Source organism: Coenobita brevimanus, chromosome 21 (genome assembly GCF_032717465.1).
Source record: "Coenobita brevimanus isolate Jiangsu-jjx chromosome 21, ASM3271746v2, whole genome shotgun sequence".
Lineage (NCBI taxonomy): Eukaryota > Metazoa > Arthropoda > Malacostraca > Decapoda > Coenobitidae > Coenobita > Coenobita brevimanus.
Genome location: NC_136974.1, coordinates 26524582 through 26538770, shown reverse-complemented (window position 1 = coordinate 26538770; position 14189 = coordinate 26524582). Strand labels below are relative to the sequence as shown.

The following is a 14189-nucleotide window of genomic DNA, read 5'->3' as shown; positions in this document are numbered from 1 at the left end:
GAATAAGATACAAAAGATTTCCTAATGCTGAAGAGGTTAATGGAGACTCTTTATAACCTCACCGCTTCTACACGTCTCCTCCATTGAGTAAACGTCTGACGGTAGCAAGAATTGATTAAAAATGACAACTGTACTTTAGAATGTACTGGAGATTGCTTATAACCTCGTCACAAGGTAAGTTCTTTCATAATCGGAATGTAGTTTTGCAGTGACAACAAGAAAAAAAAAATATTGATGGCCTGGTACTGAAGGGGCTAGTGGAAATTGTTTTCATTCCCTCCACAACAGCTGGGCTCTCCTAACCTGAAATATATTTAATGCAATTGTTTAGTGATGGCGAGAAAATGCAATGAATAATGTCCTGATACTGAAGGAATGTCTCTAACTCCTTTTACTACCAGATACTTTAGCATAAACTGAATTTCGTTACCTGATGGAAATGAAATAAAAAGATTTCATCATACTGATGGAATTAAGGAAGACTGTTGTTAACCCCTTCACTAAGAGAAGTTACTCCTAAGCGGAATAAAATTGTCTGGCAGTGTCAAGAACAGAAGAAGAAAAAACCACCAAATAGAAAGAGATACATGTTCTGCAGGTACTCCTTACTTATACTAATTTATGTATGTATGTAATACATCAGATGTGCGAGTAATCATTACAGTATGGTAGTATTTCTTTACATTTACAATTGTTATGCCTAGAATTTTTTTTTTTTTAACTTAGGAGAGACTTTTTGAACTGAGAGGGATAAATACATCCTTCAGTAGCCATTTCAGTACAATATCTCACTCTTGAACAGAATGACAAAATCTGCAAGTAGCAAGACTTTATCATCGTCCGTTTCTTATGCTTACTACCTCCATAGGATTCTTCTTATGAAAAACTTCGTGAATTCTTGTGCTGAAGTGGCTGGAAATAATTCTCATTCCAATCTTTCGGAATGACGTATCAGATTCTATTATTGCTGTTTCCCCACACATCTAAGCAAGGATAGACATCTCGTGTTGATGGAGTTAAATTATAATAACGTACGACACTGACGCCCTCCGTTTGCACAGGTAGTGTTAATTAGCCAAGGGTTCCGCACATTCAGAGGCCATGCATACTGAGCTCCTTAACCCATTATAATAGATCTAATTTCCTAACAAACCCTCCGGCATGACCATAGCTTAACAACTGAAAGCTCTCTGTGCCTCCATCTAGATTATAGATATGATTCTTAGGGACGTAGCCTACATAAACGATCTTTAAAACAATAAGTGTGAAGTAAGTATTAAATATATGCTTCCTAAGGGCATAACCTACTATATAAGGGTAAAGGAAACATAAAGCAGTTACGTTAAAAAGGCTTAGAACAATAATTAGGTAGGATATAAACATGGAACCGAGCACGCAGCATACCTTTCCTCGCATGCCGTGTTCCTTGTATAGCTTAGATCCACTGAGCGTTGAGAATCTGTACACGCTAGCCAGTGCGTATGGAGAGGCCACTGATTACTCCTTTTTTGTTCGCTAAACATTCTCTCTCTCTCTCTCTCTCTCTCTCTCTCTCTCTCTCTCTCTCTCTCTCTCTCATGTGCCTCACCTGCTGTCACACCATCACTGCCCCACCCCTCAGTGCCCTGCCTGTCACTGCCCCACCTATCACAGCCCCTATTGCCTCACTTATTCTCCCCCTTCCCCCACCTGTCACACCCACTGCCCCACCTGTCATACCCACTGTCCCACCTGTCGCTCCCGTTGCCCCACCTGTCACGCCCATCGCTCCAACTCTCACACCCCTCTGCCTCACCGTTCATATCCACTGCCCCACCTACCACACACCCACTGCCCCATTTGTCAAACCCCCACTGATTCATCTGTCATCCCCGATTGCCACATTTGTCATCCCCCATTACCCCACCTGTCACACCCATTACTCCACCTGTCATACCCACTCCCTCATCTGTCACTCTCCATTGCCCCACCTGTCACCCTCAATTGCCCCACCTGTCACACTCACTGTCCCACTTGTCACGCCCATTGCTCTACTTGTCACACCCCTACTGCCCCACCTGTCAAACCCACTGCTCCACCTGTTACACCCACTGCTCCACCTGTTACACCCACTGCTCCACCTGTTACACCCACTGCCCCATGTGTCACACCCACTGCCCCACCTGTCATCCCAACTCTCCCATCGACCACACACCCCCTGCCCCACCTATCAAACCCATTGCCCTATTTGACACATCCACTGACCCACCTGTCACAGCTACTGCCTTATCTATCACACCCACCGCCCTACCTATTACACCAGCTGCCCCAACTATAACACCTATTGCCGCACCTGACACACCCACCTCCCCAACTGTTGCATCCAGTGTCCCACCTATTACACCAGCTGCCCCACATATAGCATCTACTGCCCCACCTCCCCACCTATTACACGCACCTCCCCACCTATCACACCCACTACCCCATCTGTCACACCCACTGCCCCACCTACTACACCCCACTAGGCCACCTATCGGTGCTGGAGAGGGATGCCTTCATGACATGGCACTGATACAAACGAATGGCTCTGTTGGCCTATTGTACAAGTATTCCTTGACTCTTTCCTTATCTCCCGAAAGGAAGAGGATGGACCACAGGAGGAGGGCAACTTCAACCTGCAATATGCCGGATTCACATTCAGATGAGCCTGGGGCCACAACAACAAAAAAGCCCACTTATCACACCACTAATTTCATCTATCACCCTCACTAACCCACTTGTTACTCACACTAACCCACCTCTCACCCCCATTAATTCATCTATTTGACCTTCACAAACCACCCATCACTCCACTAACTCAGATATCACCCCCAGTAACCCACCTCTCACTTCCACTAACTCCCTATTTCCCCCACTAAACCGCCTGTCACCTATACTAACCCACTTCATCTTCACTTACCCTCCTATCTCCCCCACTAACCCTCCTATCACTTACCCGCCTATCTCCCCCACTAATCCTCCTGTCATCCCTACTAACTGACCTTTCCCTCACCCCCCCACCCCCACAGGTAGATGCTCTGAAAGCCAAGCTGGCCACACAGGAAGTGGAGCTGCAGAAGAAGAATGAGGAAGCCGACAAGCTCATCAGGATCGTTGAGGCCGAGACTACCAAGGTGAGGATGATCAAGCGTTGCCCTGACATGTCCAGTGTATCCCTAACAGCATGCCCAGTAAATTTGGCTACAGCGATTCACACACAGTTAAGCTTCCATCCCATTTTACATACACATTTCTCCTCGTCCACATGGTTAGTCTTCTCCAGTAGAAGAATGCGTCTTTAATGTTCCCTTTCTTTGCATACACGTTCTCTCCTTCATAACTATTTATCCAAACATCATCCTATCCTACGTTGCCCCATCAGGAGCAGAGAGACTTTGGACACGCCAAATCAGTCCAATTGTTTGAGGGAATAGTATCTTGCCTGTGATCGGTATTATGTGCACAATAAACCCCATCCCCTGCTAGAACTGAGTCCGTATGGCACACATATTGTTGGCGCTCATTAACCTACTAAACCACCAGGCATTCAGTTAGTGGTTAAATGACTACCACTCAGCATAGTAAATAGTTTCCTGGCGAGCTGGATATCATTTTGCTTGTCGCTCAGAGTAGAGTTAAACGAAGCACTAAAGTTAATGGATAATGGGCTCCCTTACCTGCCACTGAATACCCCTACCTACCATCAGTTTCCCAGAATGAGTGTCATGCATTCAGTTTGCCACTCAAAGAATAAAAAAGTCCTACATCCAGTTAGTGACACAGAGAAAGCCATATGCAATATTAAGCACTCATAAATAGGTTATGTATTCAGTTAATCAGTCGGTGAAAGGCAGTTTACTCAAACACTGCTAAGGCTGAACACTCAGCTAAGCATTCAAAAACAGTCAGGAGTCTATCTGTAAAATAGAGAAATAAATAAGTAAATAACTAAAAGAACATTACCAGTCAACCCCTTAATTACTTTTTTCTTGGGTGTGTAGAAGAGTCTAAGGTAAGGCTACCAGGGTCCAGATCTTTTATGTTATAGGAAACCACCATTCGTCCCTGACAGTATTATTAGACGTCAGTAAATAGATCATTTGTGCCATTGTGGTAGCTGGTGGCATATGCATCTACGTTCTCCTGGCCTGAATTCAGTCTCATCTGGATGCGAACATTTAAGAGCGTACAATAACATGTCCATCATGTGTTCCCACCCTGTCGAGGTTCCTCACTGACATACAGACTCTCTCACTTACAGACATAGCCCCAATACAATTTTCTAATGCACTTCCCGCTCTGTGCTCCTAAAACTTTCCACAACCATACTCGTCTTTGAAGCATGGAATGAGGACGGGTCGCTTCTCCAGTGACAGAATGTGCGTTCCTTGGCCCTACAGATCAGTTGTCCGATTAGGCCAACAAACACGGCTTGAACGTATAAAACAGAGCTGCCCTCCAATGTCACATGTGTATAAACCAGCCACTGCAGTACATATATACATTCAGCTAGCCAGTTAAATGTAATACTACTTAAAGAGGCTATGCATTCAGATTACCATCCAAAAATGACCGTGAATCTTAGTGTCTACTCGATCTTTTTACAGGTTTCCAAGGAGAATGAGGTGGCCAATGAGGAGAAGCGTCGTGTAGCCATCATTGAGGTGGAGGTGGCCAAGCGCAGGAAGGAATGTGAGGAGGACCTGGTTAAGGCCGAACCTGCACTGGTGGCTGCTAGAGAGGCCCTCAACACCCTCAACAAGGTCACACTTTGCCTATTGATTCTTTTGCAACTTTGAAATTTATGAAGTGTAAATAACTGCAATATTTATGAGTGCTGTGGAATGGTGGAAAGTGTTAGAGGAATTAGATTTAGAATTACTGTGTGGATAAAAAGATACATTGCGATAGTACGTACGTACTCGTATGTAAAGAATGCATCTAGATATGGTGGCAATGAAAGTTTGTGAGAGTGATATCGAGAGATGTTTGTAGAGGCAGATCTCATGCAAAATGGAAGAGAGTGGAGCAGTATACAGATGAATGAGAAAAGGAAGAGGGGTGTTTGAGAGGACGAGAGAGATGTATGAGGATAAGATAGCCTGGAAGCATTTCTGTCGTGCCTTTCCCCTGTTCGGGAGTTTCCGGGGGGAAGCAAGGCGCTGGAGATGATGATAATTACATGATTAACTGAAATCATCTGTTATATGCTGGAATAAACTAGGATGTTTTTAATTCTCTATTGGAACATGAATCGTTATAGTTTTAGGATTTTATCATAGGTTTCTTGAGCATAATATAACTATGCGACACTGTATTATATAAAATGGAGGGTTTTAGAATAAAATGACCTAATTGTTGACGAAGGAAGGGTGTAGTGCTTAATACAGGTTTAGTACTCGGGTTGCGTTCGGGCTGCATATCGCAAGCAAATGTATCTCTGGGGCCTAGTTTTTGTGTTGATACTACTTTTTTTTTCTTAATTTGCATGTTTCTTACAGACAGACATATTAATTCTGTTCACGCGGCTTAGTGGTGCAGTTGGTCTGCTTTCCTTCTGTGTTTTTTACATGTCCAGCATGGCGCCTCTCTTAAAGAGAAGGCAAGGCAGGGGTTGGTTCAGGAATATTTCTGAGGTGATTCCCATATCACTTTCCTGAGTAATGATGGTTTGGCATCCCAATCCTCAGCCAACTATGTAAGGTTTCACAGCGAAGAAAGGTTTGCATAACATTTATATGGAAGAAATAAACATGATAGCCAGTGAAAGATTCAGTCTATGTATGACCTATCGTATCGCATCGTATCGTACATCTTTTATAAAGGTTCCATCATGCTTCCATGCGTCGGCCTAGGTCACCTAATGGCTGTTCTACATCTTGCACGACCTCTGACAGCAATACTGTATACTAATCTTCAGTGTGATAAAGCAGGGGAGTTGCCCAGGCAGCATAGGGAACACTCCTGGATATGTCCAAACAAAGTGTGTTGCCAGGCACGGGGTTGCTCCTACTCATTCGACAGGTGTTGCCATCCCTTTTGCGTCCCACACTCACTCTGCTATGAACATGAGTTCTTCAACCTGAAGTCCTGCCAGAACTATATAACACTGCTTCCGGATGCCTCCAATGCAGCGTCTGTCTTGGATTTTCTCACCTCTTAAACACACACCTACATTACAGGTAAGCTTCCGTGATCAGTGATGCCCTCTTGCTTCTGGCTCATAAACTGGCATTGGAAGGGTCCGTTTCCCTTTTACTGATACTGTTGTTAGAAAACTCACCTCGAAATTCACGTTTAGAGAAGATTAACAATGCGCAGAAATGCACCAGGAAGAAGGGTTTCTTACTGGGATAGACAAGCCTTGAGATTAGGTCTACCGTTGCTCAAAAACTCTGTACTAGAACAAATATCTAGTCGCCATGCAGCTTCGTCGAGAGCCTTGCCTGCTTAGTCCCTTAGACTGGGTTACAATTTCCTTTTAGAGTCGTTCCTCAGGCTACTTTGATTCAATCATGCACTCTCAGCCCTTTAGGTACCTGCTGTAACCCTTCAGGCACCCTTGACTCACCAGGCATCTTCAGTCCCTAAGGCATCTGCTGTGGCCCCTCATGCTTTCTATTATCTTCCAACGTCTAAATACTACAATGTAATTCATCGCTGTATTCAGTTCTTTATTATCTCACAAGTTCCTGCTGACACACTCTTCCTCGATTCGGAATATTTCTACGCCTCTCACTGATCCCCCATTACTACATCATCTCTCTCAGTTCCTGTTGACCCAACCCTCCCTGCTCCTTCTAATGCCTCATATCATTTTGATCCCTCCTACCCAGGCCATTCCAGTGTCCCGGATCATTTCCTCACTCCACCTCCCCTCCTTTTGGGTTTGGACGATGACTCTGATTTGGGCGAGATTTCAGGTATTTCAGATGCATCTAGGTTTGACCCATATCCTGCCATGGCATCTACCTCCTCTTCTCTAGATTCTGATGGAGACTCGGACATCCCTGGTCTGCTGTCTGTTCAAGACTGGTATTCTCTGCCTTGGGAGTGGCACGTGCTTCCCTCTACCGCAGGTTGCCAGGCATATCAATTTGATGGTTCCAGCTGAGCTCCTTTTTTTTTTTTTTTTTTTTTTTTTTTTAATGTGTACGACTCTGGCTATAGGCTTCACAGACTGCTTTCAAGGCCCAGTAGTCCTCCTACGTACCGCACACCTCTACATGTCACCTAACCTAAGATCCACGAAATGGCTCCGAGGCAGCAGCTTCATTGTAAGCTAAGAGCCACTGATCAACAGATAAATAAGAAATTTTGAGCTTTTGGTGACTGGAAGAAAACCAGTTGTCCAGCATCAGCTCTTGAAAGGTTTGAAACACTGTTTTTCCAACCACTGAAAACTGACGACTGGACCCATAAATCTTCCTCCTTCAGTCTGGTCTTCGAGCTGCTACAGTCTTCTGATTGGACTAGCTCTATGAAGGAAGTACGTTACTATTTGGAGACACTCTCAGTTGACTCTTGTGCTTCTTTGCCCACTCACCAGAAATTCGACAGCATCCATCACGTTTGTCTTAACATCATTAATTCGCCTTCTGGGTCTGTGACCAACCAGTTACTAACCTTTCTTAACCCATTTCTGCCCCAGTGTCCCCAATATAGGAGGAATATGGGCATTTTCAAAAGTTAATAAAGAAGGGAACCCAGGGGTACGGACCTATGAGCTTCGCGCTATGAGACGACAGGTGGAGGGCAGTAAGCTTAGTATCCATCCAACCAAATCCCTCGCACAGGAACCCTGTGAGCTAATGGGTTAAACAACCAAAATTATCTTCTCTGCCCCAGTTCCCTCTTTTTTGCATCAAGTCTGACCTACACACGGTGGATGAGGACTTTAAGGGTAGATGCAAAATCTAATCTAGGCTTCTCGTGATGCCGTATCTAGTAGCTCTTTAACTTCTTCTCTACAACTGACGGCACTGACAAGCTGCCCGGTCTGGCTGAAAGCAGTGTAGCTTTAGTCCCCTAGGATTTGCACAACCTGGCATCAGTGCTCCGCCGAACGGCAGTCATCATCACTTTGCCTGGCTTGCACCAGCTGTGTGAACCTTCTCCAGGTTTCAGACATTCCTAGCTAATTAATCACCACACCCTGACAGGCCAGCAAATTGGTGAGTTTTAGAATAAAATTAATCTGGTGGCAAAGGAAGGGAGCAGTGCTACTTGATTACCTGTTCCTCCTTCACGCTAAATAGCACCGTCCCCAGTTTCTGTTCTCTTAACGAATTTGTAAACACTGCAGCAAGCAGCATGTGTCGAGTCCCAGTAACAGGCTACTTTGCAGAAGTTAACACACCATAAGTATTTAGTTGGATTGATCTTCTTACGTAGTTTGTTCTACCTGGGCAGTTATTGCCCTGGAACCACCCCCCAAGACCAAAGCATTTAGTATGAATGAAATCATTTTTAGTAAAGAGAGGAAGAGACCTTGCACGATTCCGGGCAGAAGCTTAAAAGAGATGAGATTCAGCAGTGTGTTGGCTCTGGTACCTTCTGTATTCCCTCTCCTTGTTGTGCATAGCATTAGAACAGGCGTGATTTACCCAAGTTTTTTTTTTTTTTTTTTTTTTTTTTTACATAGAACAAGGGAAAGGAATGTACACTTCCATGCCCAGAAGAATAACCTACTCAGTGCACATGATGCACTCAGATGGCTCTCAGCCACGGAAGTAATCATTCCAGGGAAAATCAAAGAAGTACTGCCTGAGGGCCTCCCAAACAGCAGCTCCAAAGTGCCATAGCTGCCACTTCTTGGTGGGGAGGGGGGTCAACAGGCCTTACTGGAGCAATGGGAAAGGTTAAGGTGATACGGATGTGACTGGAGGAGCACAAAGGAGAGAAAATATTAACAACATAAGCAGAAGGATTAGTTGTAAGGATGAGATCACGTATGTTGGAACTCTCTCCAAGGCAGTCAGGGATACGGGTAGGGTGCTGCACAAGCTGCTCCAGGTCATTAAGAATAGAAAAGATGTAGACTTGATTACCAGGTGTATCTGTGAAAGTAGAGGAGAGCCAAAGGTGGTGGTGAACATTGAAATCACCTAGAATGAAGATTTCAGAGAAAGGAGAAACTGATAGGATGTGTTCCATCTTAGAAATAAGATAGACGAAGAATTTTTCATACTCAGTAGAACCAGGGAATAAGTAAAAAGTACAGATATATTTGGCCAGAGAATGACAGGATAGCCGAAGCCAGAGAGTAATGAATTCAGAAGATTCAAGTTCAGGAACATGAGAGCAAGCTACGTTGTTGCACACATATGCACAACAGCCACCTTTGGCTTTGAAATGAGTATAGAGAAAGTACGAGGATACAGCGCATGGTTTGCTATCAGTTTCCTCAGTCAGCTGAGTCTGTGAGGCAGAGAAGGTGAGGTATACTCTTGCAAATTGATCAGTTATTCTAAAACTTAATTTTTTATTTTTGTTTCTCAGTTTCAGCTTGGTTAATACCTCTGCCAACGAGTTGCAGGAGGTTTGTTTGTTTGTCCACATGATATCTCCATAAGTTCTCAATGAATTTCAATGAAATTTCGTGGAAGGGTAGGCCATGGGCCAAGAATGACTTGATTAAATTTGGGGGCGGATCCCGCACAATATCCCCAAAAGTTATCATTGAAATTCAATAAAATTTTGTGGAAGAGTGGGCCATGGGTCATGGAAGACTTGATTAAAATTGGGGGCGGATCTGGATCCTATGTATTCCACACAATATCTCCACGTATCAGGATCTGAATCCTTTTTTAATGGCAATGGCACTGGTGGAGGTATGCGCTCTCTGAGTGCTTTCTAGTTAAACATGATTTTGTCCTTTTCTAATTCATCTTCATCCTACACAGAGGCTTTCTCTATCGACTGTTGTAGCTGTCTACCTGACTTACTATGAGAACGATGTCATCCTTATCTTCCGTGCCTTCCTCAAATATTCATCTCATATATTAATCTTTTTATTACTCCAGTTAATCTATGATGTGAACAGTTTCGGTGAGATAACACCCTGTCTTACACTTTTTGGTTGGTAAGTTTTCATTGTTTGTATGGTCGCTGTTCCATCACTGTATATGTCTTCCAGTATTCTACATTAGATCTCATCTAAACACTGTCTACAAAGTTCACTCAATACGCTGATGTTTCCATGAAGTGGAAGGCTTTTTTCATAATCAACTAAGGCCATACACAAAGTTTTCCTGTACTCATTTGTTTTCTCAGTTATATGACTCATTGTATATATGTGGTAGATGGAAATCTACTTCGAATCCCGCTTGTTCCCTAGTCTGGACAGAGTTTAGCACGTCTGAAATTCTATTGGTGATGATCTTTGTGAATAAGTTGTATATAACTGACAGGCTAATTGATCGGTAGTTTTTAAGATACATCAAATCTTCCTTATGTAGTAAGATTATTACTGCATTCTTCCAGTCTTTTGGGCTCTAAGACATCTCGTAAAGAGTTTTTTTACAGTCTTTCCATGGCACTTTATCCAGCATCTGTGATTAAATTTACAATGATACTTTCTTCTCCAGAATTATGTTCTACCTCATTTCGTACTTTACGGAACTGTTCTTGCCACTTCTATAGTTATGTCTAGAATTCCTGTCGATATTGGGTTTCCTTTGACGGGTGGTCCGTCGTCAGAGTTGTGTAGACCATGGTATTCTTCCACCACTTTGATAATTTCTTCCCTATTATGTATTATTTCACTATTTGGTTCCCTACTCTCCTTTTTCCTCCGGTTTCTGAGATTAAGGCTTCGTTTTTTTTCTGCGTGTTGAATTTCCGCACATCTTGCTTTTTCTTATTTATGGTCTTTGTTAATGCTGCTGCTTCTGTTTTATCACTAATAAATATAATCTTCATGTTCTATGTTTCTGCAGTAAGTTTCGTTTTGTTCCTTTGCTTTACTGCCTTCCCTCTTATTTCAAGCGTTGTGTCCTTCAGTACCGTGGTGAAGATTTCATTTATTTTGCCAGCATCGAGGCTTTCTTCATTGTTAAGTACTGAATACCTGTTATGGACGCTGATACAAAATACTGTTTCCCTAATAGGCAAGTTAGTTAAGATAGGAAGCTTCGTTTGTTCGAGATTACTTCTTTCTTACATTAATTATCAGTTCACATTTAATCATTCTGTGATTGCTACCAACATAACTTTACTGACAACTGTTACATTTTTCACGATATCACCTCGATTTGTAAATATGAAATCAGTCACAGTTTTTACACCATCTGGAGAATTCCAAGTCCATTTTCTACATGTTCTCTTCTCAAGGAAGATATTCATGATTCTCAGTGACCGGGTTTCTGCAGATTCTACCAGAGCTTGACCTCTTTCCTTTCTTGAGCTTATACCATGATTCTCAGCAGAAGTCTCTTCCAGCTAACTTTTTTCGTACTACAGCATTAAAGTTCCTCATGATCACAGTATAGTGGGCCTTTTGTTTGTCAGCAGCTGGCTGTGCATCTTCATGGAACTTGACAGCATCATCACCGCTATAGCTGCCTGGTGGCACGTACATTTGAATTTCCTTTTGTTTGTGTTTGTCATTTAATTTTGTCATTATTCATATATATATATATATATATATATATATATATATATATATATATATATATATATAGATAGATAGATAGATAGATAGATAGATAGATAGATAGATAGATAGATATTCAGATTTATATAAATATATACAGTACATATATTGTACAGTACATTCTATCTCTCTCTCTCTCTCTCTCTCTTTCTTTCTCTCTTTCTCTCTCTCTCTCTCTCTCTCTCTCTCTCTCTCTCTCTCTCTCTCTCTCTCTCTCTCTCTCTATATATATATATATATATATATATGTATATAAAACATTTCAATTTAGAGCCCTGGCACACAGTAAACATATATGCTCGCTCTTATACGTACAGTATATACTCGTATGCATGCTTATACGGTAAGTAAGCACACACACACACACACACACACACACACACACACAGGCCCATAGTCGGACTTTTTGAAGGGGGGTGGGTCGTTTTCTGTTGAATCTGGACTTGCATAGCAGCCAGCTGGTCAAAGGTCTGCTTCATGTTTGCCGTGGGGGTCTGGGTGTATGCACAAGCGACGGGGTGAACCACCACAAAACTTATGAACAATGGAGAGAGACACTGTTTGCACTGTGATACTAAAAAACAGGTCATGAGAAAGTGGACCTTCAGGCAGATGGGGGGGGTCGTCCCACCCCCTCGACCCCACCCCCGTTACGTTCCTGAAACTCTCTCTCTCTCTCTCTCTCTCTCTCTCTCTCTCTCTCTCTCTCTCTCTCTCTCTCTCTCTCTCTCAATCAATCAATCAATTAGTCAGTCTATAAGTCAATCAATCAATCAGTCATCATCATCATCATCATCATCATCTGCACGCCAGGGAAAGCAAGTTAGAATCGTTAGAATATCCCCCATTTCATAAAGATTTTAATGAAGTTGGTACAGACGGAGAAAATAGTAATCCCTGGGGTCTAAAGAGGGCAATAATTGTCCAGGTAACGATGTGAAAGTTAAACAGGTACAGTTGACTGCAAATAATTTAGTGTACTCTATTTAGATCGTTTTCTTAGCGCTTTATTGGACATCGGAAGAAAACAGAAAAGGAGAGGCAATCACTGAGCTCTGTAACATGGAGGGTCTGCCTCACTGAGCTCTATAATATGAAGAGGTTTTCTCAAGGGTAGCGCCGCTTAGTTTATTTGCCCGCCGCCAGGGGCACTGGGCGGCGCTGATGAATTTATTGCATTACACCCGGTGCCCACGCCTTTTGAAATCAGCCGATGAATTTCGAAAATATATTGCAACGGTCCACTGCACACCTAAAACATAGTGCCATGGCCCACTGCTCAGCTTATGTAAGCAACAGCGAACAGAAACAGCAAGCTAAGAAGTGTTTCACTTGCATTACCATGATGCAGGCGACGAGTGAGGTGTTTCAATGTGGCGGCCAAAGTTACACGCTTGCAGCGGAGATAGTCTCTCCATGCTGTGGAGCTCAATGGACTGTGTCCACTGAGCTCAATAATATGGACAGGCTATCTCCGCCGCGAGCGTGTGATCATGGCCCCCATGCTGAAACACCTACTGTACACTCGTCGCTTATAATACAAAAACATGTATGGATTGTGATTTTATTTTTTCGGCCTAGTTCAACGAATTATATGGGATACATTTAGCCAATGAGTATAAAACAACGCCATAGGTTGTTGCAGTGCGGAATTTACCCTTTACCGCAATAAGGCAGAGAAAGTTAATGGCAGAAAGGGAAAAGATGGTGTAGTATTAACGTTGAAATGATAGTGATGTGGAAGCTGTTTTACGTCGAAGTAATCGTGTTGAAATGGTGTGGGAAGTCCTTAGACTATCAATGTCATGAAACCGTATGTCCAGATTGATAAATGATAAAGGCCGGAAGAATCATGGAAATATCTACAAGAGAGTGTAAACGGAAGAGAAGATGGCATGGAGAGAAAGACTGGAGATAAATGGGCCCCTTTTAGTGACCTCATTCATGCAGGGACACTGGGGAAGAATCTTCCCGCCCCACCCTAGGGGTCAGTAATATATTTCTTACTTGTGAAATATAATGCCATCTCTCTTCGATGAATTCCTGTGCCCATTTTTTAATCCTTAAGCTGCACAGTGGACCTTGGCACTATGTTTTCCGGAATCATCAGTTGCTTTCAAAAATCCTCAGAGCAGCCCAGTACAAAAACGCGGGCATCAGGCGTGGTGTGTCATGGCTGCCGGTACACCAGCGCCGCCCTGGCGGCGGCTACATAAATTACGCGGTGCTAACCACGAGAAAGCCTCTTCATACTATAGAGCTCAGTGACTATGTCCCCGGAAAGTGTGTGACTTGCGGTCGCCCTATTGAAACAAACACACTCGTCGCCTTCTCCACGGTAATGCTATTGGAAGTTTTTTTTTTTTTTTTTTTTTGCTTGCTGTCTGTTTCCTTGCTGCTTCTATGTATGCATATGTATCAGTATATATATATACATACATATATATATATATATATATATATATATATATATATATATATATATATATATATATATATGTGTGTGTAATGAATT

At 42.9% G+C, this 14189-nt stretch overlaps 1 protein-coding gene across 1 annotated transcript in view; it reads left to right on the top strand.

Annotated features, from left to right (window-relative positions):
* Positions 1 to 14189, top strand: part of Dhc93AB (Dynein heavy chain at 93AB) — a 289061-nt gene that overhangs the window by 160016 nt on the left and 114856 nt on the right. The window contains exons 47-48 of the mRNA XM_080266572.1: positions 3048 to 3152; positions 4626 to 4781. Of these exons, the coding sequence (XP_080122698.1) occupies positions 3048 to 3152; positions 4626 to 4781 (261 nt within the window). The remainder of the gene's footprint in view (positions 1 to 3047; positions 3153 to 4625; positions 4782 to 14189) is intronic.